Source organism: Pseudophryne corroboree, chromosome 12, assembly GCF_028390025.1.
Source record: "Pseudophryne corroboree isolate aPseCor3 chromosome 12, aPseCor3.hap2, whole genome shotgun sequence".
NCBI lineage: Eukaryota > Metazoa > Chordata > Amphibia > Anura > Myobatrachidae > Pseudophryne > Pseudophryne corroboree.
In genome coordinates this window covers 114,825,409-114,849,945 of record NC_086455.1, presented here as the reverse complement: position 1 = coordinate 114,849,945, position 24,537 = coordinate 114,825,409, and the positions used below count along the sequence as shown (strand labels likewise).

The window sequence follows — 24,537 nt, the reverse complement described above, 5'->3', positions numbered from 1 at the left end:
GCAGACAATGGCTTGTGGGCATTGAGCATAGTACGGATGACCCTCCTGGAGAAACCTTCTGTGCTTAAGATGGATGTCTCAAGAGCCACACCATCAAAGAGAGGCAGGCCAGATCTGAATTAAAGCACAGGCCCCGCGAAATGGCTGTAGAGGCACACACAGGCACATCGTTGGAGAGATCCTGAAGATCGGCGTACCACATCCACCGTAACCAATTCAGGTGTCACGAGGATCAGCATGATGCCCTCCAGTTTGAACTTGCGAAGCACCCTCGGGATCATCGAAACAGAGTGGGAACGTCCACAGCACCAAAAGAACTTAGAGTAGAAGAGCCCTGGGATCCCCTGTGCGGGAACAGTACGTAAGCAGCCGATGGTTGGGCTGAGATGCCATCATGTCTCTGGGAGGCCCCAACGGCTGGCCAGTAACTGAAAGACATCCATATGCAGAGCTCACTTCCCAATTCTGGACACTGGGAATGAACAATGATGATAGAGCCGGATGATAAGGCTCTTCCCCACTGAAGAATGAGCCCTACTTCTTTCATTGTGCTGCGAGTGCCTCCACGGTGGTTGATGTAGGAGACTCATGTTGTCAGACTGCATTTGGGGCCTAATTCAGACCTGATCGTTCGCTGCATTTTCGTACAGAGGGCGATCAGGTCTAAACTGCGCATGCACCGCAATGTGCAGGCGCGCCACACGGGTACAAAGCTCAGCGATGGGTTTGTGCGAAGGACCCATTCGCACAGGCGTTCGCAAGGAGATTGACAGGAAGAAGGCGTTTGTGGGTGGTAACTGACCGTTTTCTGGGGGTGTTTGGAAAAACGCAGGCGTGTCCAATCGTTTGCAGGGAGGGTTCCTGACGTCAATTCCGGTCCCGGACAGGCTGAAGTGTTCGCATCGGCTGAGTAAGTCCTGGGCTACTCAGAGACTGCACAAAGTTTAGTTTGTACAGCTCTGCTACATATGCGTTCTCACACTTGCAAAGCGAAAATACACTCCCTTATGGGTGGCAACTATGCAACGCAGGACTGCAAAAAAACCCTAGCGAGCGAACAGGTCTGAATTAGCCCCTTTGACCGGATGCGTCTAGAGGAGGGGCTGAGCCAAGCAAAGTGCACCGTAGACAGCCTGAGCTTCAGGACATTGATCGATAACTGGGTCTCCTCATCCATCCAACGTCCTTGGTACGTCTGCTGACAAGTAACCGATCCCCTGTAGACTTGCGTTTGGGAGTGAAACTGGGCATACTCCACCATGTTGAACGTGGAAACTATGGACCCCAAGAACCGCATAAAGGCACGGATAAACGCTCAATGATAACTGAGGAACTTGCAAATCTTGGACTGCAGGACATGAATCTTGTCCCGCATTATAGTCTGAAATCCCTCTGCAGAAGATCCACAGTTAGCTGAATGTGGTTCGTCAAAACATCCTGCAACTGGGCCAGGAGAGGCAGGTCATCAAGATAGGGTAGGATTCCGAAACCCCTGTAACGCAGGTGTGCTGTCATGACTTCCATGACCTTAGCGACAACACGAAGTGCTGTGGCCAGTCCAAACGGTAAAGCCTGAATCTGGTAATGATTGTTTTGAATGCAAATCTGAGGGAACACTGGTGGTTGGCCCAGATAGGAATGTGTATATAGGCATCCTGGATGTCCAATGATGCCATAAAATCCCCCAATTCCAAAGCTAGAATGACGGAGCTAAGGGACTCCATGCGAAACCTAGGGATCCAAAGATACCTGCTCAGCACCTTCAGATTGAGAGTAGGCTGGAACTAGTTATCCGGCTTCTGAACCAGGAAGAGGTTGGTGTAGAACCCCATAACCCCTTGGAGTTGGTGGGGCGGGATTATGACCTTGGGGTCCAGAAGGGAACGAAAGGACTCCATGAGAGCCTCTGCCTTTCCTGGAATTTTCGGAACTATGGTGGAAAAGAACCGTGTCAGAGGGCGCTTCCAACAGGAGACTAAGGGGGTCATTCCGATCCGTTCGCATGCTGCGGTTCTTCGCAGTGGTGCGAACAGGTCTGTTCTGCGTCGGGCGCAATGCGCACCGTCGCTGGGCAACAACAAGAATAACGAAGAAAGCAATCGCTGCCGAGATCGCAAGAAGAGTGACTGGCGGAAGGAGTTCCGGGGCGTCAACTGACCGTTTTCTGGGAGTGGAGCAGCGAACGCAGGCGTGTCCAGGCGTTTGGAGGGCGGATGTCTGACGTCAATTCCGGGATCTTCCATCGCTGGATCCATCGCACAGGTTAAGTAACTGCAGGGCTAGTCTTGTTTCACACAAAACTTTTTTAGCATAGCAGGGCTGCACAAGCGATCGCAGCCTTGCTATGCTAAAATACACTCCCCCATAGGCGGCGTCTAGTTGATCGCACGAGCAGCAAAAAGTTGCTACGTGCGATCAACTCGGAATGACCCCCTAAGTCTCTCACTTGGCTATGTCCTTGGCAGGCCGTGGATAAAAGGAAGCCATCCGGCTGGATAACTGCATGGGTTCAACCGACGAAGCGCTTCCAGTCTTCAGGATATCCTTTATCTGCCTATAAGTGGGGAATTCAGTTAATTCATTTTTCTTGCACTTTAATTCTAGGGCTTTGGGCCTAGGAGTTGGCTCTAAGCCCTCAACTAGGAGAACATCTTTGACTGCCTTGACCAGTGCCTCCACCTCACTCAGTGACAGAGTCCTCAGGCACTGATGAAGAATCAACATCAGATGTGACTGAGACACCAGTGTCGTGATGCAAGGACAAAAAACATTATCCGATTTGTCATCAGATAAGAGCACAGAGCACTCCTGTCTGGACAGCCTGCACTGTCCCTGTCAAGCAGCTGCTGGACAGAAGCCAAGACCTGCGCCAACCCCTGCATGGACTGTGTAAACGACTGCATTCATGAAGGCTCCTCAATGGACAACTGGGGGGAATGCGCACCTGCTGTCACACAAGCAGGTGGGGCAGACGTTGGCACTACAAGTTGGTCCACTAACCCAGACATTACTTGAGTCAGCGTGGAAGCCCAAGCTGGCTCCTGACTGGGCTGTGCAGCTGAATGGGTCTCCTGTAATGTAGTTGTAAAGCAACGGACACAAAGGCCATCGTTGTCTGGCTGCCGGGAAGAGTACCCAACTCCTTGAGGAAACTATTCTTGGAAGACATAGTAAAGCAATCCAAATGCAACCCAATACACTAACTTAAGCAGTGGTGTGTACCATTGGGAGTGCAAGAGTGGCAAGCGCACCGAGATACAATATGTGTATGAGCCCCAAAAGTATCTACAGTATAACGTGCAATATAGATATTACCACAGGCTAGGTTATCACCCAGACCCCTGGGTTGTTTCCAGTGTGACCGCTCCACAGCAGGACACACACAAGCCACCAGAAATCTCACGTACAGAGAGCACTCCAAGCAATTACAAAAAATGTGGTAAGAAATATTCAACTATCCATCTACTGAAGCAGGAAGAAGTACAATGGTGAAAGCATGGTATAGGGAGATAGGACCCAGGCTTCTCTGTCTCTCAGCGGTGCAGGCAGGCAACGTCTGCTCAGCATGTCCGAGGAGGAGGAGATAGAGGAGTCGTCATCCTAAGACAGGCAGACAACACTGCTGCGCCTAGGGGTGGGGAGGGGCTAGTAGGCAGCGCCTGCATTCCCCCGTGGCGAAAAAAACACCAGCAGGGACTGTGGCCATTAGAATTCCTGTTATTCTGTGCCCTGGTGGTCTAGTGTGCAGAGCAGCACACTGGGGCTAAGCCGGCGGTGATTGACGCAACGATGAGAGTCCCTGCAAGCAGGGAACAGGTCTCTCAGGGCCGGCTGCATCTACGGGATCCGGGGGTAGTAAGTGCTGTACCCTCCTAAGTCCCGCGTGGAAGTCACCTGACCCAACCTGCCAGATTTTTAAATGCCAAAATGTGCCTTGCCCTTTTACCCGTGCCATGCTAAAACAGCTTGCCCGATGCAGATATACCGCCATAGCATGTGCACAGCATCTATTCACATTAAAGGGAGAGCTTGAGGGAATACCAGCACTGCATAAGTGTTGGGCACGCCCCCCAGATATGATGCCGTGGCTGGGCATGCCCCCAAGATGTGATGCAGTGGGGGCCGCACTCCCTCCTTGGCTAGCCACACGGTGATACTATAGCTGCACCGTAGCATCCTGCCTGCACCCTGGCGGGAACACTAGGAGTGGGAGTCAGGGGCTGCCGGGAAAACATCCGTAACTATTTATACCCAGTGCCCCCTAGTGGACAGAAGAAGAAAAGCAAAAACATTTATAAACATGGGCTGTTGGAAGTCTAGTTCCTGGAGATTTTGCTTGGTCGATGAAAGACTTTGTTTACCAAATAAAAAGAAATTTAATACCTACCGGTAATTCCTTTTCTCCTAGTACGTAGTGGATACTGGGGTATAGATCGGGTCCACTGGAGCCTGGCTTTTACAGGTTAAGGCCCCTAATTCAGAGACAGACGCCAATGCCAATAACATCACCGTCTTCAGGTGAAAAATGTCAACTCCACTATGTAAGGGTTCAAACCAATCCAACTGGAGATAGGACAGAACCACATTGAGATTCCACGGAGACGTGGGAGGAACAAATGGGGGTTGCATATGAAGAACTCCCTTCAGGAAAGTCTGTACTTCTGGTAACAGGGCAAGTTGTTTCTGGAAGAAAATTGAGAGCGCCGAAATCTGGACTTTAACGGAGCCTAGACGTAGGCCCATATCCACTCCCGCTTGTAGGAAAAGCAGAAAACGACCAAGTTTAACTCCACAGGAGAAACCTTTCAGCTTTCACCCCAGGAAACATACTTTTTCCAGATACAGCGATAGTGTTTTGACGTAACCATCTTCCTGGCCTGGACCATGGTGGAAATAACCCGAGGGGGGAGACCTTTCTTTGCTGGAATCTCCCTCTCAACTTCCATGCCATCAAACGTAGCCGCTGTAAGTCTGGATAGACGAACGGACCTTGCTGAAGATGATCTTTTTGGAGCGGCAGAGGCCAGGGATCGTCTAGAGACATGGTCAGAGGGTCCGAGTACCATACCATTCGAAGCCAATCTGGGGCAATTAGAATTGCCTGAACGCTTTCCCTTCTTAGTCTTTTGAGAACCTTTGGGATTAGCGGTAGCGGAGGGAACAGGTACACAAACTGGTACATCCACGGTGTCGTCAGCGCGTCCACTGCTACAGCCTGCGGATCCCTTGTTCTGGAACAGTAACGTAGCTTCTTGTTGAGTCGAGAAGTCATCGGATCTATCTGTGGACAGCCCCACCAGTGAATTAAATGTTAAAACACCTTGGGATGTAGGCCCCATTCCCCCGGATGGAGGTCGTGCCTGCTGAGAGTCCGCTTCCCAGTTGTCCACTCCCGGAATGAATATGATGGAGATGGTCCTTGCGTTCGCCTCTGCCCAGAGGAGGATCTTCGACACCTCTCGCATCGCCGCTCTGCTTCTTGTTCCCCCTTGTCGGTTGTTGTCCGACTGAACCTGGATCGCCTGATCTTTCAGGAGATGAGAAGCCTGCAGAAGAGCATTGTAAACTGCCCTGAGTTCCAGGATGTTTATTGGTAGGGCAGATTCCTGTCATGACCAAATCCCCTGGAACCGGGCCCCTTGGGTCACAGCCCCCCAACCTCGGAGGCTGGCATCCGTTGTCAGTTAAAATCCACGGGTGGATATTGAAACTCCTGCCCTCCACCAGGTGAGGAACCTGTATCCACCATAAGAGAGAAATCATGGCTTGCGGGGACAACGTCACTTCTTGATGCATGTGAAGGTGAGACCCTGATCATTTGTCCAGCAGATCCAGCTGAAATGGTCGGGCATGAAATCTGCCGTATTGGATTGCCTCGTAAGCAAGCAGCCACCATCTTGCCCAGTAATCGGATGCAAAGATGTATGGATACCTTGCGAGGACTGAGCACTGAACAAACCATAGCCTGGATAGTCAAGGCTTTGTCTCTTGGGAGAAACACCTTTTGGGGACACAGTAGCCAGTATCATTCCAAGGAATTGAAGATGTTGGGTCGGTTCCAGGTGAGACTTCTGAAAATGTAGGATCCACCCATGATCCGTCAGCAGTCGAGTCGTCAGATCGATGCTGTCCAGCAGACAATCCCTGGACACAGCCTTATTAGGAGATCGTCCAAGTAGTAGACTATGGGCCTAATTCAGACATGGTCGCACGCAGACTATTTTTTGCATTGCTGCAACCAGGTAATCGCCGCCTACAGGGGAGGGGGTAATGGCTTTGCAGTGGTGCGTTCGCTTCTGCAGAGAGCTGCACAAGCAAAATGTTTGTGCAGTCTCTGCACAGCTCAAGACTTACTCAGCTGCTGCGATGATCCTTGCTGTAGCTGATGTCAGGAACCCTCCCTGGAAACGGCCGGGCACGCCTGCGTTTTCCTGGACACCCCCGGACGGCCTCTTCCAGTGAATCTTCTTGCGTTCGCCGCTGTGAACGCGTTCTTTCAGTCGCTGGCGGCCGACGCGCCTCACATTACGGCCCTTACGCATGCGCTGTTCAGACCCGATCGCACGGCTGCGAAAAAAGGCAGCGTGCGATCGGGTCTGAATGACCCCTATGTTCACTCCCATCATGCGCAGCTGCAGCATCATCTCCGCCATGACCTTGGTGAAAACCCTCGGAGCTGAGGATAATCCAAAGGGTAAGGCCTGAAATTGGAAATGGTCGTTCAATATGGCGAACCGGAGGTAAGCCTGATGAGGGGGCCACATGGGAATGTGTAGGTAAGCGTTCTTGACATCCAGTGATACCATGAACACCCCCTCCTCCAGCGCTGATACCACCGCCCGCATGGATTCCATCTTGAATTTGAATACCCGCAGATATGGGTTTAGAGACTTAGAGTTCAAGATGGGGCGCACCGAACCGTCTGGTTTGGGTACAACAAAAAGACTGGAGTAAAAACCCCAGTTGTGTAACTGAGAAGGTACAGGCACCGGTGGTCTGGTCCAGGGAGACGGCAGGTGTAGGTTTACGGGACTTACGAGATCCTCTGGAGGTGGAGCAGGCCCATCGGCCCCTGCCTCTGAACCTTGCCACAGGAAAGGACTGCAAGGAGGGTCCGGTGTAAGAACGTCTAGCAGGCGGCGCAGCCGACGGCAGATAGGTAGACTTACCAGCCATAGTCTGGGAGATCAATTAAATAATTAATCTCCAAACAAGGCATCACCTGTGAAGAGAAGATTTTCTACACCCTTTCTGGAGTCAGCAGACCACTGATGTAACCCCAGAGCCCTGAACGCCGAAACAGCCATAGCAGTAGTGCTGTCATTTACAGTATCTTACACAATTCCTTAATAGCTTCGCTCATAAAGTCGCAGCATCCTGTATATGTTGCAGCAGAGTAATGACCTCATCTCAGGGTAGAGAGTCTAAACCTTCAATAACCATGTCAGACCACCTAACTACTGCCCAAGAAATCCACCCACAAACTATTGTGGGGCGCTGTGCCGCGCCCGCTGCTGTATAAATTGCCTTGAGCGTAGTCTCAATCTTACGATCAGCTGGCTCCTTCAGGGATACAGCCTCTGGTACCGGTAGTGCTAATTTTGTGGACAGTCTGGATACAGACTTATCGACTGATGGGGTGTTTTTCCATATCTTCCTGTCCTCAGCAGAGAGGGGAAAAGTAGTTAAAAATCTCTGAGGGATCTTACATTTTTTATCAGGGTTTAACCAAGCCTCCCTGGCCAGGGAGTTTAATTCCTTAGACACAGGAAAAGTTGCTGAGGTCTTTGGTCTAACAATAAAATATAATTCCTCATCTGGTTCCACCGCATGACCTGGTATGTGGAGGACCTCTTTAATAGCAAAGATTGGAGCCTCCACTCCAGGGGACAGAGAGCTGTCCTCATCCATATCATCATCATCCACATCCGGCTGATCAGAGTGTAATACCTGAGGCAGTGAGCGTTTATGGGATACCACTAGATGGTGCTGATAAGCCTTCTTGGCATCTGCAGCCTTAGCCACACAATCAATAGTTTGTCTTAGCACCTGTCTCTCTCTTTTAGCAGCCACCAATTCTGAATTTACATTCTGAATCATGCTTGTGAAGCTATCTAGCCAGTCAGGTGCCTGTGAACTGTGTCCCTGTGGTGACAAAGAACATTGCTCACACATGAGTGACCCCGCTGAAGAGGGGGTTGAGTTACAAGCAGTACACATAACTATGTCCACAGACATGTTGGACAACCGTAATACAGCTTAGCCCACTGACTAACACCTCCACACAGACCCTAGAGAGCCCCTGGAGTGACACAGAGGAGCGGACACCAGCACACAGAAACACAGCAGCACAAAGTGTGAAAGCATGTGTATGACCTGATAGGAGTACAGCGGCCCTTCTATGACCCACTGGTACCAGTTTACAGTCTGTAGTAGCATGGGTCCCTGGAGGAGCAGCATTCATGCAGCCTGATGATCCACAGCAGCAGGAAATGGCGCCTTCCCGCCTCTGTTCTCGCTCCGGGAAGCCCCGCCACCTGTAATGGCGCGCAGTCCCCGACAGTGATTTTATACTGGCAATGTTAAAAATAACATTATACATCCATATACAGTCCACACAAAGCCTTAAGACAGTGAGCACTGTTGGGCTTGTAACCCAGAGCCAGTTTGTCCGCGGCAGGCACCGCAGCTCTGGGCCCGTGACCGCTGCGTGACTTGCCGCCAACACTGAACCGGGGACCTGCTAACCGGGACCCCGGTGTAACACTCACCGCACCTGGATCTTCGGCATCTGTTGGAGGGTGGCAGCTAGCTGCCGGCGTGGGCACACACACTAACGGAGTGTGATCAGCACCTCAGGAGCTCAGTGTCCTGTCGGCTGGGATTACGAACTATTAACCCTCAGGAGGTTGGTTTGATCCCCCTCTAAGTCCCACGAAGCAGGTAGTCATTTTTTTAAACTGTGTCTGATGGGAGGGGCATAGAGGGGAGAAGACAGCACACACTAAAAGTTTTTAAAGTGCCAGGCTCCAGTGGACCCAATCTATACCCCATGGTACTACAGTACAAGACTCCAGTATCCACTAGGACTTAAGAGAAATGTGATTTGGCCATCAGTCAGTATTCATCGAAGAGCGTGTGCAAGATTACATATTATACATCAAATTGCCTGTAATGTAAAGGCATTAGGTTAGCACATACAGGTTTTAAACTGTACTTCTATACACTGTCATTGGAGGCATCACTTACCTAAGAGTTTGCTGATGAACGGCTGTGTTTTAAATGGTTCAAAGTCATCTATGTGCTCTCCTGTTCCAATAAAAATGATTGGGCTCTTTGTTGCTGCAACGCTGTGACAGAACAATTTGAGAAAACAAGTGGGTATCACTAACTACACATAATTTTTTTTTATAATATATATATTTATTTATATTTTCTTTATGGAATGAGAGGCGGCACTCAGACTTTAAAAAAAAAATATAAATGTGTATGCAGGTGCTACATCAACGTTTCGGGGACCACCGTCCCCTTCATCAGGATACTGTAAGTGACAAAGTGCAAACAATATATAGACACAACTTACCCCCCAAAAGGATTCCCCCACCGGCAGTCACCGCTGGCCACGCCGTCCTGACTTCCTGTTCGGCATCCTGATGCACATCAGCTGATGCGGAAGTTACGTCACGGCTGCCAGCCGGGTGGCCATGGCGACGGTAGTAAACAAAAAATATACGCAAGTGTACAAGCTTTGCTACATAGAATCCTCTCCTCAATAGTTAACAGTGCATCATTACATACCATAAATGAACAGCAAAAAATTGTATAGTACAACATAGTTAAAAACTATACAAATATGGACTACTTGTATATATGTAGCCCAAGGGCCAAATGTAATAGAGTGAGAGTTTAAAAAAATAAATATGAGAGATTTGGTAAGGTTTTGCAGTTTCATGGCCACCGCGGCAGCCGCGATGTCACTTCCGCATCAGCTGATGCGCACCGGGGCACCGAACAGGAAGTCAGGACGGCGTGGCCAGCGGTGACTGCCGGTGGGGGAATCCTTTTGGGTGGTAAGTTGTGTCTATATATTGTTTGCACTTTGTCACTTACAGTTATCCTGATGAAGGGGACGGTGGTCCCCGAAACGTTGATGTAGCACCTGAATACACATTTATATTTTTTTGAAAGTCTGAGTGCCGCCTCTCATTCCATAAAGACTATATACGGAGAGTTCCCCTAGGGAGGGTACCAGAGCTGGACAATCCCGATGTGGACTTCTGGAGTGCCGGAGTAATAACACACACACATATATATATAAGTGTGTGTGTGTGTGTGTGTGTGTGTGTGTGTGTGTGTGTGTGTGTGTGTGTGTGTGTGTGTAGGTAGGTATACATACATACATAAATATATAATTTCCCTGAAGTACACAGAGCAGACTTACGCACTGAGAGCACCTCCTCCTTTCGCATGGCCATCCAGTTTGGTTACAATCACTGACGCTACATCCACTTTATCTTTAAAGGCTTTGGCCTGAGCTTCACAAGCTTGTCCAATTGAGGCATCCATAACGTATACTATATTATCTGGTTGCTTAACAGACATGATAAAACAATTGTTAATTCAGAACAGTAAAGATAAAACAAGTTTTATTAACAAATATTGATTGAAGACATACAGTATTGTGGTGTTTTTAACCCAGAGTGTTTTTATTTTGCATTTGTCTAATAAAAATAAGAGAATATTTTCTAGCTTCTATTTAAGACACAGCAATAGTGTTTGCATAGGTTACCCTGCCTAGGGAATAATTGCTTTGGTCCATGTCCTACAACGTCCAACTCCGGCCAACATCTTCTATTCAATAAAATCATGTGACCACCCACTCCGAGCTTATCACATAGGATGAGCTTTGACATAGGATAACAAAGCTATATCATGTTTCAAAATAATGTCTAACAACTAGGGAGCTAGGCCTGCCTATGCATCATTTGTAACTTGTTGACAGGTGATGGCAGTCATCCTATTCAATGATTTTTCTGGTCATTCTGACGACATGGCCAAAGGTATATGGTCACCATTTCTAACTGATGTTTAGTGATTTCAGCCACGCCCATTGCTAGGCATACAGCCATGCAATGTCCATAATTAAACATAAGCCTTACAACTGCAGTGAAGAACACCGTGTCTTTCAATGTGGCGATGTTGGAGGATGTCACCTTTCCAACAAGTCATATCCCAATAATTCTGTGAGAAAGACTTCACATAGGTTCCCTGCTAGTCCGTTTCTCCCCTGCTGAAGCTGTCCCAGTCAACACTAAGTGCTAATACTAGGTTCTTTGCACAGGTAGCATGTGGCCTCCTTGTGACACAGACTATCTAAGCTCGCCTGATGAACCCATTGTTAACAGACTCAAGAAGAACTCAAAAACTAACAAACACACTGCATTTGTTCCATGAAGTTATTTAGCACAACACTTCCACCATTGTTATACCAATCATTTGAGAAAAACAATGCACAATTACAAAAAAGTTTTCTTACTACGGCATTGGAAACTTGAAGCATTTCTTCAAAGAGGGAATCTTCTTGCTTGTGCCGACCGCTCGTATCCACAATGATTATTTCAAAGTTCTCATTCTTAAATTTTTCTACACCTTCATAGGCTATGTTCACTGGATCCATCTCTGTATAACTAAAATGGAAAAAAATAAAATAAAACAAGCTATACCAATAAAAACAACCCAAACACAATGCCAAAAACAAAAACAAACCACGCAATGCACTGCTTTACAATATTCAACAATGCACCAAGACAAAGGCTCCTGGAATGCCATTTGATGAAATGTTTCAATTATAACAGAAGAACTTGATATCACACTATCAATTCATGTTTAAAATCTGGTGGCTTCCATGCATGCCAGCACTTAACAGACCCCAACTGTGAGTCTTGACACAGCATCTGAAGGCATAGCACTGTAATACAGTGCTCTAAGGGGCCCGGGTGTTGCCTTTTTCTTATTTTTATTTTTTTACAAAGGAGAGACTGGATTATATAACTTCTGAGTTGCATCTCTTTTTAAAGTTCTGTTTTACAGTTGTCCAAGAAGGGTCTCAGAGAAACCTTAACAAAACCCCAGGGTAATATCTGGCTCAGTGCCTCAGAGTCCGGTATACCCAATATAGTTCAGGTTACAATGGTTGTTGCAGCATACTTAGAAGGAATCAACTTACCTTCCATAAAACGGTATCCTGGCTTTTGTGGCGTTCTGTTTCAACTGGTCAAAGGCTCCTATAAACATACAGTGTAATTTAGGTGTTACGTGGCAGTCAGAAGAGAAGTTGCATTGGTGAGGCATGCATTCTGTGTGAGGCAAAAGTGATCCATCCACACATGGAAGAAACAGCAGGTGGATGCACACATAATGGCTGCAGCTGGAGAGTGCAAACAGTTTGGGTGAAACTTAAAGCTAGAGAAGGCTGCAGCCTGTGTCCAGTCCAAATGGGATTGTGAAAGCAAGTCAGAGCTCATTGTGTAAGGAAGCCATTGAGGGCCAGGAGGCCTTAGACTATACCTGTAGGAGACAGGGAGGACCAATAAACTCTGGGACTGAGCTACATGTTACTGGGAAGATGCCAGGCCAGTGAGCCAGAGTGTGAGTAGGCCAGGAGGTGCCTTACCCAAACACAGAGTTACCTGCAAGGAAGCAGGCAAGACAGACTGTATATGTGAATAGCTGTGGCAGCCAAGCCAGGCTGGAGCTTGTGATATACCTGTGGCAGACAGGACTGGAAAAACTTTTTGAGACTTTGTTTGCAGACTATCTGCCCAAGGATAGTCAGGGGCGATAAGCGAGTCTAGGGGCTAGGTGTTTGTTGTTTTAATTCATTTATGTTGACAGTAAAGCATGAATTCACTTCAGCTGTGTTTGGACTCTTACTAAGCACTTAGACACTGCACCAATACACTCCTATACTGAAGATCACTTTCAGGAACATATAATATATTAGGCTCAGCACCAGGTGTCATCTGCGACAGAAAACGACCAACAATTCCGCCAGCTGCTGAAATATAGTTCCATCACAGCTGATAAGTGCCAAGGTGCCGGACACTTACCTGCTCTGAATGTGTCAGCACATATCAAACACGTCTTCCAACCCTTTCTCTGATAGTAATATGCCAGCTGCAAAATACGCAAAAGCAAACACCATCAAGGTTAGTAATTACACGTCAAATGAAGGCTAAATGAAGACATACCAATGCATTAATAGGACAAATACTTTAAAGATTCTGGATGCAGCATGCTATAGTTTATCAAACTCGCTCCTCTTACCTTTGAACATGTAGTTGTTTTTCCACTTCCTTGTAATCCTACAAACATTATAACATTTGGTTTTCCTTTAGTGGGTGTCCATGCTTTTACTCCAGGATCAACAAGCTTTGGAAGATAAGCAAGTTAGAAATAACGTAGAACCAAGATAACATTGAGGAGCTCCAAACTCACAGAGGATTATGATCCCATGTTCAAAACACACACATCATCTAGAAGCATTGTCAAGAAATCCCCACCCCATAACCCACAGGACAAAATACCTTGACAAGCTCCTTGAAGACGGCATGCTGTATCATCTTCCTCTTATTTAGACCAGATGCCATTTCTTCCAGATCGATCGCAGACCTAAAGAGGAAACACCTCATTACATCCCCTCTAGCCATAATACTATTACAGGAACGTTAAAGGCCATCTATGTGCTTGTTGCCTTGCAAAGAACTCCCATTACAACACATACAATTAGGTAAATTTACTAAGATGGGAGTTTTATTTAAGATGGGATGATGGCCACAGCAACCAGATTCCAGATATTATCTTCTAGAAGGTGCTAGATAAATGAGAGGCATAATCTGATTGGTTGCTATGGGCAACATCCCATCTTAAATAGAACTCCCATCTTAGTAAATTTACCCCAAAGTGTGAACCTAATCTACAAGCACACTAAAGGTTTGTATTAAGCAGATATTAACAGCCTCGGAGGTTGCACTCTTATTAAACACTAAAGGCGATTTCGGTCTGACCAGACTTAAAATCATGTTACACAGTCCTAATACACAAATTCATGTTGCAAAGTCTGAATTTACCTACTAATATAAAACGCTTTCTGTAGAAGAAGCATACCCACTTGCCCTGAGCATACAGCTGTCAGGAGTAGTGATCTTCCAAACAACCCTTAAATCATGAATTTGTGGAAAAGCTATTTATCTCCAGGTGTTGTAATACTACAGTGCACTCCTTCGCAATAAACAAATCATGCACATTCTGGATCATCAGTAATAGTTTACATCAGAGACCCACCCACTACGATAAATAATAATGTCTACTACACTGCTACGGCCAGTCATTTAATAAGCACTTTGCAGGGTATGCCATTGCTTATTAGATGGGCACAAATGTCATCATAAATGAGATGCCCCACTAATGTACGCTCTACAACACCTCCCACATCAAAATGGAATCACAAGTTCACATTCAGGAAGAGGATGTTGAGTGCAAACGGATACCACTCAAACTGCCAAGTTAATGTGGCCCAAGCCAAGCGCAACGTTTGTACACCACATCTCCCCAGTTATTCTTCTTTTGTATTTTCATCAAAATGACAGTGTGGACAGATCAGAGCATCATAGTCAACAAAAGTGGTGATAAGTCTATAGCTTGAAGTAATGCTTATCACTTTACTACCTATATTATCTAAAGTCATGGAAAAGTGCGTTCTTTGCCATAGCATCAACTTTTACAAGGAAACAAAGGACCATAATCAGTTTCAGTCTAGCTGTAATCCAGATCATACCACCACAGACATTCCTATAATGGGTGCAGTGTTTGTGGTACACACAGGTCCATGGAGCCAGGGGGACCCACATCACACAATTAATTATTTACGTCTCCTAAGTCCCGCGTCGCAAATGCTGAAGAAATCACACATAAATGGCGATGTAAAGATTTGCTTCTGGTAACATGGTGGGCGCCATGTTTTCAGAGACGTGCACTTGCATACTAGAGATCAGTCTCCGGGAACACGGCAGGCAACATATTTCCAGGGACCTGCGCAGAGTCTACTACACTGCAGAGAGGCATGGGCTCCCTTCTCTCTTAAGTTGCCCATGCATACCACACTGAGAAACTGCAATAAAACGCAGTCTTGCAAGGAGCATAGATAGCATAATCTAGGAATATTGGGTCAGTCTGTTAACACTTGTGACAGAGTAAAGCATACAATAAAGCAAATTTTGATACTCATATTTCAACAAATTTGTTACAGCAATCTAACTTTTTCATGCTAACAAGAGTGTTGAAGATCACTCTTAGCTCCAAAACATTGTGGGTAACAGAATCTCTTGCCATGAACAAAGGCCCTGAAATGGTTTCTGAAGTACCATTGCCCACAGCCTCTCAGGCTGGCATCTGTGGTCACCAAGGTCCTTTCCCAAATCAAGAATGAGCAATCCGGAAGGAGACTGTTGGAATTCAACCACCAAAAGGATAGACGCCAGTCTGATAAGATAGTTGGATCATCCTAGACAAGTAAAAATTAGTTCCACTTCATTTGGACAGCATGTCCAGCTGAAATAACAGTGACTGGAACCTGCCAAACTGAACTGCCTCGAAGGAGTATACCATCTTCACCACAACACGGATGCACAGGTGTACAGACACCCACCGTTTTCTGAGAACAAGTCTTACCAAGATATGGAGAGCTAGAATCTTTTCCTGAGGAAAAAAGATCCTCTCAATGGTCATGTCAAACAACATACTGTACCTAGGAACAGAAATATCTGACATGGAAACAGATTGGACTTTTGGAAATGTAATATCCACCCATACATTCTGCTCTCAAAAGGTGAGCTATTATTACCGCCATCACTTTGGTAAAAACCTAAGCGGTGCAAGAAAAATCAGAGAATGGCTCTGACCTGAAACTGGGAGTCACAAATTGCAAAATGCAGTAAAGCTTGGTGTGGTTCCCAGATGGGGATGTGCAGATATCGTCGTGGATATTCAGGAATACCATAACGTCTCCTGCTTCCATGCTCACCATCAGAGTTCAGGGATTATATTTTGAATTTTGATACTCTAGTCTAGATGTACATTTAGAGACTTGAAATTCAGAATTGGTTGATATGAACCGCCTGGCTTTGTAACTAAGAAAAGATTGTAATAAGTGTGATGGATAACCCGCGCTTTGAAAGTTTTGTGGAGCTGCTCCTTTAAGAAATAATAACAATAAAACTGAATGACAGGAGCGCTTAAATATATAAAATGAATTAATAAAAATAATAAAAGATTTTTTTGCAAACACCTGTGAAAAAAGAAATGGTTAATTAGAAATGTTTACAGCACTTTCGTGCTAATGTGAGAAGTCCTGTGCGGGAGTCCTTTTTATAGATGCCGGCACTTCGGTCCGAACTGCGGCTGCAGTGTGAAAGTCTAACTAGCTATCCCTATTGCTGCCTACCTTTAGTCACGTCCAGACTGTGCTTCTTTCTTGCGGATCACGTCCTGCCGGCTGGTCCCGATGCTGGTACACGCGCTCCCGTCTTCACACCCGTTTGGCGCAGATTGTAAGAAAAGCCCTGAGACCTTTGATCTCTGGAACTGGAATGATGACCCGTGCAGACAGGAGTTCGTTTTCTCATGCCTGAGCTAGGGCAGGTCGTCTTTGAGGAAAGGCTGGAAGCCCGGCTGTAAAGAACCTTCACGCAGCAGTGCCTAAACATAGCGTTTGTATCCTACAATATTGCGAATCTGAAACTGGGCTTCTGAACAAGCCTCGGACCATTTGTGTTTGAAGCAGCCAACCCACCATAGGATCCCCTATGTGGCCAGGAAGGCAGTCATGCGGATGGCTTTTTAGCTGGTTTTGGATCCAGATGATGGGAAGGACAAAATTAAAGGCCTTTTTGCTTTCTGGTTCTGGACGATGAAGGTTGTCCCTTCTGCGCTCAAAATTGAAGGAACTGAAGAAGCAGGGAGGAAGATGCTCTTCCCGCCCCGTTGCCAACGTGATTATCTTGACCAATTCTGGACTAAACAGTACTTCTCCAGAATATGCAATGTTTGGACTCTATAGGCCGGATGTAATGACACCAGAGTTCGACGGTTGTGTGGGATGCCGGCCAAACGCAAACTTTTTTTAAAGAGGCAATCACTTGCAAGGCATGGTTTTCCCTTCAAAGTGATTGTCCCTTTAGAAAAGTCAGAGTTCAGCCGGCATCCCACAGCGCCACCAAACTCGGGCATCATTACATCCAGAGAAATATCTGCTTGCCAGGCCTGCAGCCAAAGAGCCATTTGGGCCGCAACAGCCAAGGTGGACACTTTGGAACAAACCTGAGCTGCATCTAAGGCAGCCTCCCCTAAATACATACCAAAATCTTTGATGTGCTCCCCTACTGGAATAAGTACCTGAACGAAGACAGTCAATCAGAAGGTTTGCCCATTTATCAATGCCAGGCAGATTTCAAACTAGGTCTCAAGGAAATAACCGCAGCCATGTTTATGGATTTCAGAGAAGCTTTCAATTTATGATACGTACCATCATGGAGGATTTTGGACTCTGGAATGGGGATAGTTGTCTTTCAGGACAACCTGGAAACTGAGGGGTCCACCAAAGGAGGACTTAGACCTGATCCCTGAGGGCAATGGATCAAGAGAGAATAAACATCTTGACATCTGGAATTTATGGTCCAGATAGGCCCACAGCCCCAACCAGTAAATCCTCCAATTGTGGATAACAAGGAAAGGTTACCGCTTTTTGCTTTCTGAAGAATCAGAATCAGCAATATTCAGCACCTTGCGTACAGCCTTAGTCAAAGCTTCAGTGCCATGAGTTTCTGTTTCATCATCCTCCTGCACTGAAGAACCGTCCTGGTCTGAGTCTCCTAAAAGGTCCTCTTCTCCCTGGGATGAGACCTCTGAAGCAGAATCTTCCCAAGACTCCAGAATTCTGGGCAGGAGTCTCTTTTGAGACACTTGATATTTAGTCGATTCATCTGGGTGTCTGGAAGTAGCTTCCAGTAACTTCTCCAATGAGGAGGACACCTACACCAGACCATGGGCCGAGCACCTCAAATCTTGAGCCCAGAACGGCTCCACTTGTAAAGGTTGACACACTTTTTTTGCAAAAGGGAGTCAGAGGATCTTGACTGAGTTGGTGGTGGAGCTGCATCTGATAAAACAGAAGGAGATAGAGGCCACCAATTGCTGCAATAATTCTGACATAGCCCCCACTAGGGTTGCCATCCAGGCTGGCATGTTGTTCACATTAGAGGGTGTACCCACTAGTACCAATGCAGACAGGTTGACCTGCACATGCCTCTCAGAGCGCCCCCCACCCAACACACACAGTATGACAATGTCTGAGAAAATTGATTTTTACATTTTGTACTTGCAAAATCTTTCTGGGCTGATCCCCCATTATGAGAGGATGTTCACAAAGTATTGCCCTTCACCGAAATATAATGAAGGGGGACAATGTGAAAAGCAGAGAAACAAAACAGAACAGTGCAGCAATAACAGTCAAACCGCACACCGGACTTATGTATTTAAACGTATGTCAGAGCCTGACTACTTAAAGGAACATGCTCTGTTAAGGTTTCTTTATCATTAGAAATATCCAGACAGCAGAAAGTTACATAGAAGTGGAAACTATCTTGCCGAAATACCTGTATGGTCGGCTAGGCAGGCTAAAATCTAAACCCCTGTGTAACTACATTGTTCATAGTCCCACACTAGTGTAACTAAGAAGGGGGAATGCAATTATCTATGCCCACCCGATACTGCCTGCAAAGTGACGGAAGACCGGAGGGGGGTAATACTCAATAGTTCTTTTAACACGCTGATCGCGCAATGGAGTGCCAGGCTTAGCAGCGTAAAACAGCTAAACCCAACCAAAGTGCTAGGCACGACGCAAAAAGTGCCGTCTGGGTGCCCAAACTGGTAATTTTAACACATTTGCTCGACAACATGGGTGGCTGCAAGCAGAAATGCTGGTGCCAACAGCTGCACCCGAATGGAGCAACCATTGAATTGCTTCATCGGGTGCCTGGCACTAAAAGCTGCCAGCTCTGACAATTGAATTTACCACCATAGATTTGCCGCTGTGGAATATAGGAGGAGGAGTGTTGGGTCAACAAAGCTCCAACTGCAGAGAGTGCTTTAGCGCACCTGCTACTGCTGTTTCAGCTGCGTGGGAATGGCGGGTGGACTGGGTACAGACACGCACTCAACAGAGAAAGGCTGGAGCAGATCCTCCCCTACTGGCACGCTGAAGCATTATTGAGAGCCCTCCTGACGTACAGTAGGCTCCCAGTACAGCCCGAGAGAGGACAAACCTAATTGGCTGTCGTCGTTAAGCACCTCCCGCAGCCCCTTCCAGACCCGCCCCTCTGATTTTGAAATGACTGCACATTTGTGAGCATACTGTGACCGCTCTGCACTCTGTTAAATGACCACTATACTGATGCTGCAGACAGGCCTCTGCTAGTCATAGAACAAGTCCTACTCACCGTTGCCTGTCCACCCTGTGCGCAGTGGACTATAGTGTTGTGTGACACTATGTTCACGGACTCGGACACCAACCTACACCGGCCATGTCAGGTCCCTCCAGAGGCTCCCTCAGTGCAAGCAGACTGCAGCAGTGGTCAGTCTGTCTAGGGAAAGTAAAATAAAAAAAGTAATGGACTGCAGAATAGTGCTCACACACCCGTCTCCAACAGGCACTTAGAAAATAATGGGAGGTCAGGTGTGGTATAGAGGGGAAAGAGCAAAGTTCAAATCAACAATGATTTAAAGTTCCAGGCCATCAAAACACCAACGACTTTACTCCAGTTTATCTCATGGATGAAGGAGAAACTTATTATTATTATTATTATTATTATTACTACTACTATTTTTACTACTACTACTACTACTTTAGCTTGATCTTAATATCTCATTTGGTTTTCATACGGAAACAGACATCCAAAAGTATTCCAAACTGGGCTTGCTGTGTAGAAACAAATACTGCCTTAACGCCTATGACCAGAAAACAAATTACACTAGATTCGAATGCCAACTATAGACTATAGGAATATTTATTATGGTAAAGCCTCTAAAATTCACCTTGGCAAGCTTGTCACACTACACAACTTAAAACATTTTGATGCAACTACGAAACTCACCATTATATCAAATTATTTACTTTGGTTGCACCTGGAGCCTAAACAGATCACTTTTCCTGGTTATCCTTGAAATACTTTCTGGACAAGTTACCTGAACAAAATGGTTTATTCTTGCAGTTAACAGAAATTCCATCTAAAGTCTACCTCCGGAAGCTTACTAATGATTCCCAAATTCTATAAGTAATCTCAATAGTCTACCTTCTCCTATGGAGCTACTCATTTTTAGAACATACTACCTGTGCCACCTGCCTGAGATAGCAAATAGGTCCATGAGTAAGGTGTCTGACTGCAATATAGAAGGTTGTGGGTATGACAGTACCTGTCAGATATTTTAAAAGATATGACAACCAACTGTAGAAGCATGTATATAGCTAAAATGTTTAATGCATTTTTTCTGCAAATGCAATATAACTGTATATGATGTATCAGAATTTGGCATAAATATCTGCATGTCAAAATCGAGATTTGTCAGCCAACAGTTTACCAGTCTTCAACTGTTCAGCCTGTGCCCAATGTAGCCTCCGTCTTCTCTTCATAGCGGACAGGAGTGGAACCTAGTGGTGTCTTTGCAGCAGTAGACCATCAACATCAAGTTGAGTTACTAACACCTCGTACCAGTCTGGCCGGATTCAGTATTTTTTTAGCAGTGGACGGGACACCGGCTGTCAATATCCCGCACCCGCCACAAAGCCCGCAGCGGGGAGAGTGCTAAGAGTCTGCTTGCGTGCTTGGCGGCTCGCCACAGGATCTATTCCCACTTTATAGGTGTCATGGACACCCACGAGTGTGAATGGCCCTGGTGCACCGCGGTTCCGGCTGGCGGCATTGTCATCAAATTAAACGCATCCTCTCTGGCCAATCTCTTTTAACCTCTCTCATTCACAAGGCACTTTCACCCACAGAACTGACACTTACTGGATGTTTTCTGGCACACCACGCACTGTCAAATCTGAAGACTGCAGTCCTGTGTGCTTCATGAGCAACAGTTTCTTGCTCAAACCAATGCGTCGGACACCAACAATTATTCTACAGTCAATCACACTTCGCTCACATTTTCCCTCATTTTGATGTTTGGTCTGAACAAAAACTGGGCCTCTCGACCATGCCTACATGCCTTTATGAACTGAACAGCTGTCACATGATTAGTTGATTACATATTTGTTTTAAGGAGCAGGGGTACATAATAAAGTGGAAACTGCGGGTGAATGTGCATACAAGTCCATTCATCATTATGAAGTTCACGGTATCTGGTCTTTAGGGAGGCACTCATTAGGTTGACATGGTCATTAGGTCACATGGCAAAGGTCGACACATGAAAAAGGTCAACATGAGTTTTTCACATTTTAAAAAAATATTTTGAACTTTTTCATACTTTACGATCCACGGGGACTACGACTGGGAACAGTAATCTGTGCCGTGCGCAGTGGTAGCGGAGTGAGGCACCTTGCCCGAAGCATGGAGAGCAAAGCGAGCCATGCGAGGGGACACTGTGCACTAATTGGGGTTCCCGGTCACTACGAAGAAAACGACACCAAATTTTTTTTTAAATACTCATGTCAACCTTTTTCCATGTCGACCTAGTCACTGTCGACCAATAGTAGTCGACCCAATGATCCACACCAGAAATTCACATAAGGCTAATCATTGCCTGAAAAATGGGTTTTGCAAAAGAAAAAGGGAGAATGATAAAAACAAGAGAACAAGATGCCATGTTAAGCACCCAAATGAATACGTCAGATTGGTTAGTTTGTAAGAAACTGTACAAGCTTTGTAAGCGTATGAACAGCTCACTTACTTCACATTTTCCCTCAGTTGTTTTACAAGCTTGATGTTGACATCTGCTTCAAGTAAGGCTGTGCATACTTCTTTGAGCATAGCACCGAGCACCTAGATATAACGCAAAAAAATAACACTTATATAGCATGGAAATTTCAATAATACCTTGTCGATCATATACATCACAGGTTCTCAAACTCGGTCCTCAAGACCCCAAACAGTGCATGTTTTGCAGGTCTCCTCACAGAATCACAAGTGAAATAATTAGCTCCACCTGTGGATCTTTTAAAATGTGTCAGTGAGTAATGAATACACCTGTGCACCTGCTGGGTTACCTGCAAAACATGCACTGTGTGGGGTCCTGAGGACAGAGTTTGAGAACCTGTGATATACATTAATGGTATAGACCTTACAGCCCCATCTCCTACACCACAGGTTCTCAAACTCGGTCCTCAGGACCCCACACAGTACATGTTTTGCAGGTCTCCTCACAGAATCACAAGTGAAATAATTAGCTCCACCTGTGGACCTTTTAAAATGCGTCAGTGAGTAATTAATACACCTGTGCACCTTCTGGGTTACCTGCAAAACATGCACTGTGTGGGGTCCTGAGGACTGAGTTTGAGAACCACTGTCCTACACACATAAAATGCTCCAAAAGCCATTCAACAATAATGCCAAAAGTTTCTTCAATACAATAATACTTTATTGTCATTAACAAGACAACAATGAAAATGTCTATGACATTTTTCAATAAACATCCAGCACAGTAAAACAAACAATAAAACAATTCTCACTTATAAATGATCTCATTTCATTTAGACCGTTTAGTGCACGTATAGCTGTTAGAAAAAAAAACTATTAAGCATACGTTTTGTATGCGTACGTACACTTCTAAAACGTTTTTGTGATGGTAATCTCTCAAAAACTGAGTAATTTGGATGACTGGAATCTGCCAATATATTTCTAGCTTTTTTTAACACTCTCTTTATATAAAGGTCATATACACATGGTAGGGACACACCAATAACCCTGCCTGCAGTTCTGACCACAAGTTCCAGGGAAGCCCTCTCAGCCACAGTACAGTACCCAAGTACCATACTGCTACCCCGAAAGTCAGAACACTCTACTATACGGAGATAAAACTTAATCAGCATATCTGTACTCAAACAAGCAGCTTTAAGTCGTCTTAAGAAAAAGAGGCGCTGCTGCGCCTTCTTAACTAAGAAGGTACAATTTAAAGACCAGGTTAGGTCTTTAGAAATATAAATGCCCAGAAACTTAAAAGAATCTACCTCCTCAATTTGAATACCATCTGGGGCAGTACGGATGGTGTAATGGTTAGCATTACTGCCTCACAGCACTGAGGTCATGGGTTCGATTCCCACCATGGCCCTAACTGTGTGGAGTTTGTATATTCTCCCCGTACTTGCGTGGGTTTCCTCCGGGTACTCCGTTTTCCTCCCACAATCCAAAAATATACAGGTAGGTTAATTGGCTCCCAACAAAATTAACCCTAGCGTGAATGTGTGTACATGTGATAGTGAGTGTAAACTCTACTGGGGCAGGGACTGATGTGAATGAGCAAATATTCTCTGTAAAGCGCTGCGGAATATGTGTGCGCTATATAAATAACTGGTAATAATAAATAAATAATAATCTTAAAAAAACAGGAAGTAGCGGTCTCTTACTACCTCGCCTAAAATCAACTACCAGCTCCTTTGTTTTAGATCAGGCCTGGCCAACCTGTGGCTCTCCAGCTGTTGTACAACTACAAGTCCCATCATGCCTTGCCACAGTTTTGCTATTAGGGAATGCTAAAACTATGGCAGGGCATGCTGGGATGTGTAGTTTCACAACATCTGGAGAGCCACAGGTTGGCCAGGCCTGTTTTAGATGTATTTAAAAGCAAACAGTTTTCCTTACTCCATGCTAACAATCTGAAGACCTCCTGCCTATAAGCATACTCAACATTCTCGCTAATCAAACCGACTACTGCTGTATCATCAGCAAACTTCACTACCTTAACAAATTTGACAGCTGAGAAACAGTCATATGTAAATATAGAATATATTAATGGGCTCAAAACGCACCCCTGAGGAACACCAGTTTTTAACTACACCTCGCTAGAAACAAAACTACCTAACTTGACTACTTGGGGGCGATCAGTCAAAAAATGTAAACTCCAATTGCACGTAAACCCATTTAGGCCTAAAGAAAAAAGCTTAGAGACCAAAGATACTGGTAGTATGGTATTAAAAGCAGAGCTAAAATCCACAAATAAAATTCTAACATATGTCCCCTTCTTCTCTAAGTGGTTCTGCACTTGGTGTAATACAGTCGAAACTGAGTCATCGGTAGAGCGATTCTCTCTGAGTGCAAATTGGAAAGGATCAAAATATGCTGGAAAATAAGATTTAATGGAGTATATGCAATTCCGGGCGAATTGCGGCTTTTTTTCGCCCGTTTTTAAATTCGACACAATTCGACCGTCGAATTCCGGCCGGCGGGTGCCGGAATTCGACATATTCAATAAAAAACGGATTCGACAGTC

General features: G+C 45.7%; 1 protein-coding gene across 2 annotated transcripts in view; it reads right to left on the bottom strand.

Moving 5' to 3' along the window:
• Positions 1-24,537, bottom strand: part of SRP54 (signal recognition particle 54) — a 60,636-nt gene that overhangs the window by 25,561 nt on the left and 10,538 nt on the right. For both annotated transcript variants that reach the window (XM_063947883.1, XM_063947882.1), the window contains exons 3-10: positions 22,003-22,094; positions 13,587-13,671; positions 13,327-13,431; positions 13,110-13,176; positions 12,227-12,284; positions 11,537-11,687; positions 10,442-10,590; positions 9,250-9,350 (exon numbers count right to left, since the gene is read on the bottom strand). In XM_063947883.1, coding sequence (XP_063803953.1) covers positions 9,250-9,350; positions 10,442-10,590; positions 11,537-11,687; positions 12,227-12,284; positions 13,110-13,176; positions 13,327-13,431; positions 13,587-13,671; positions 22,003-22,094 — 808 coding nt within the window. The remainder of the gene's footprint in view (positions 1-9,249; positions 9,351-10,441; positions 10,591-11,536; positions 11,688-12,226; positions 12,285-13,109; positions 13,177-13,326; positions 13,432-13,586; positions 13,672-22,002; positions 22,095-24,537) is intronic.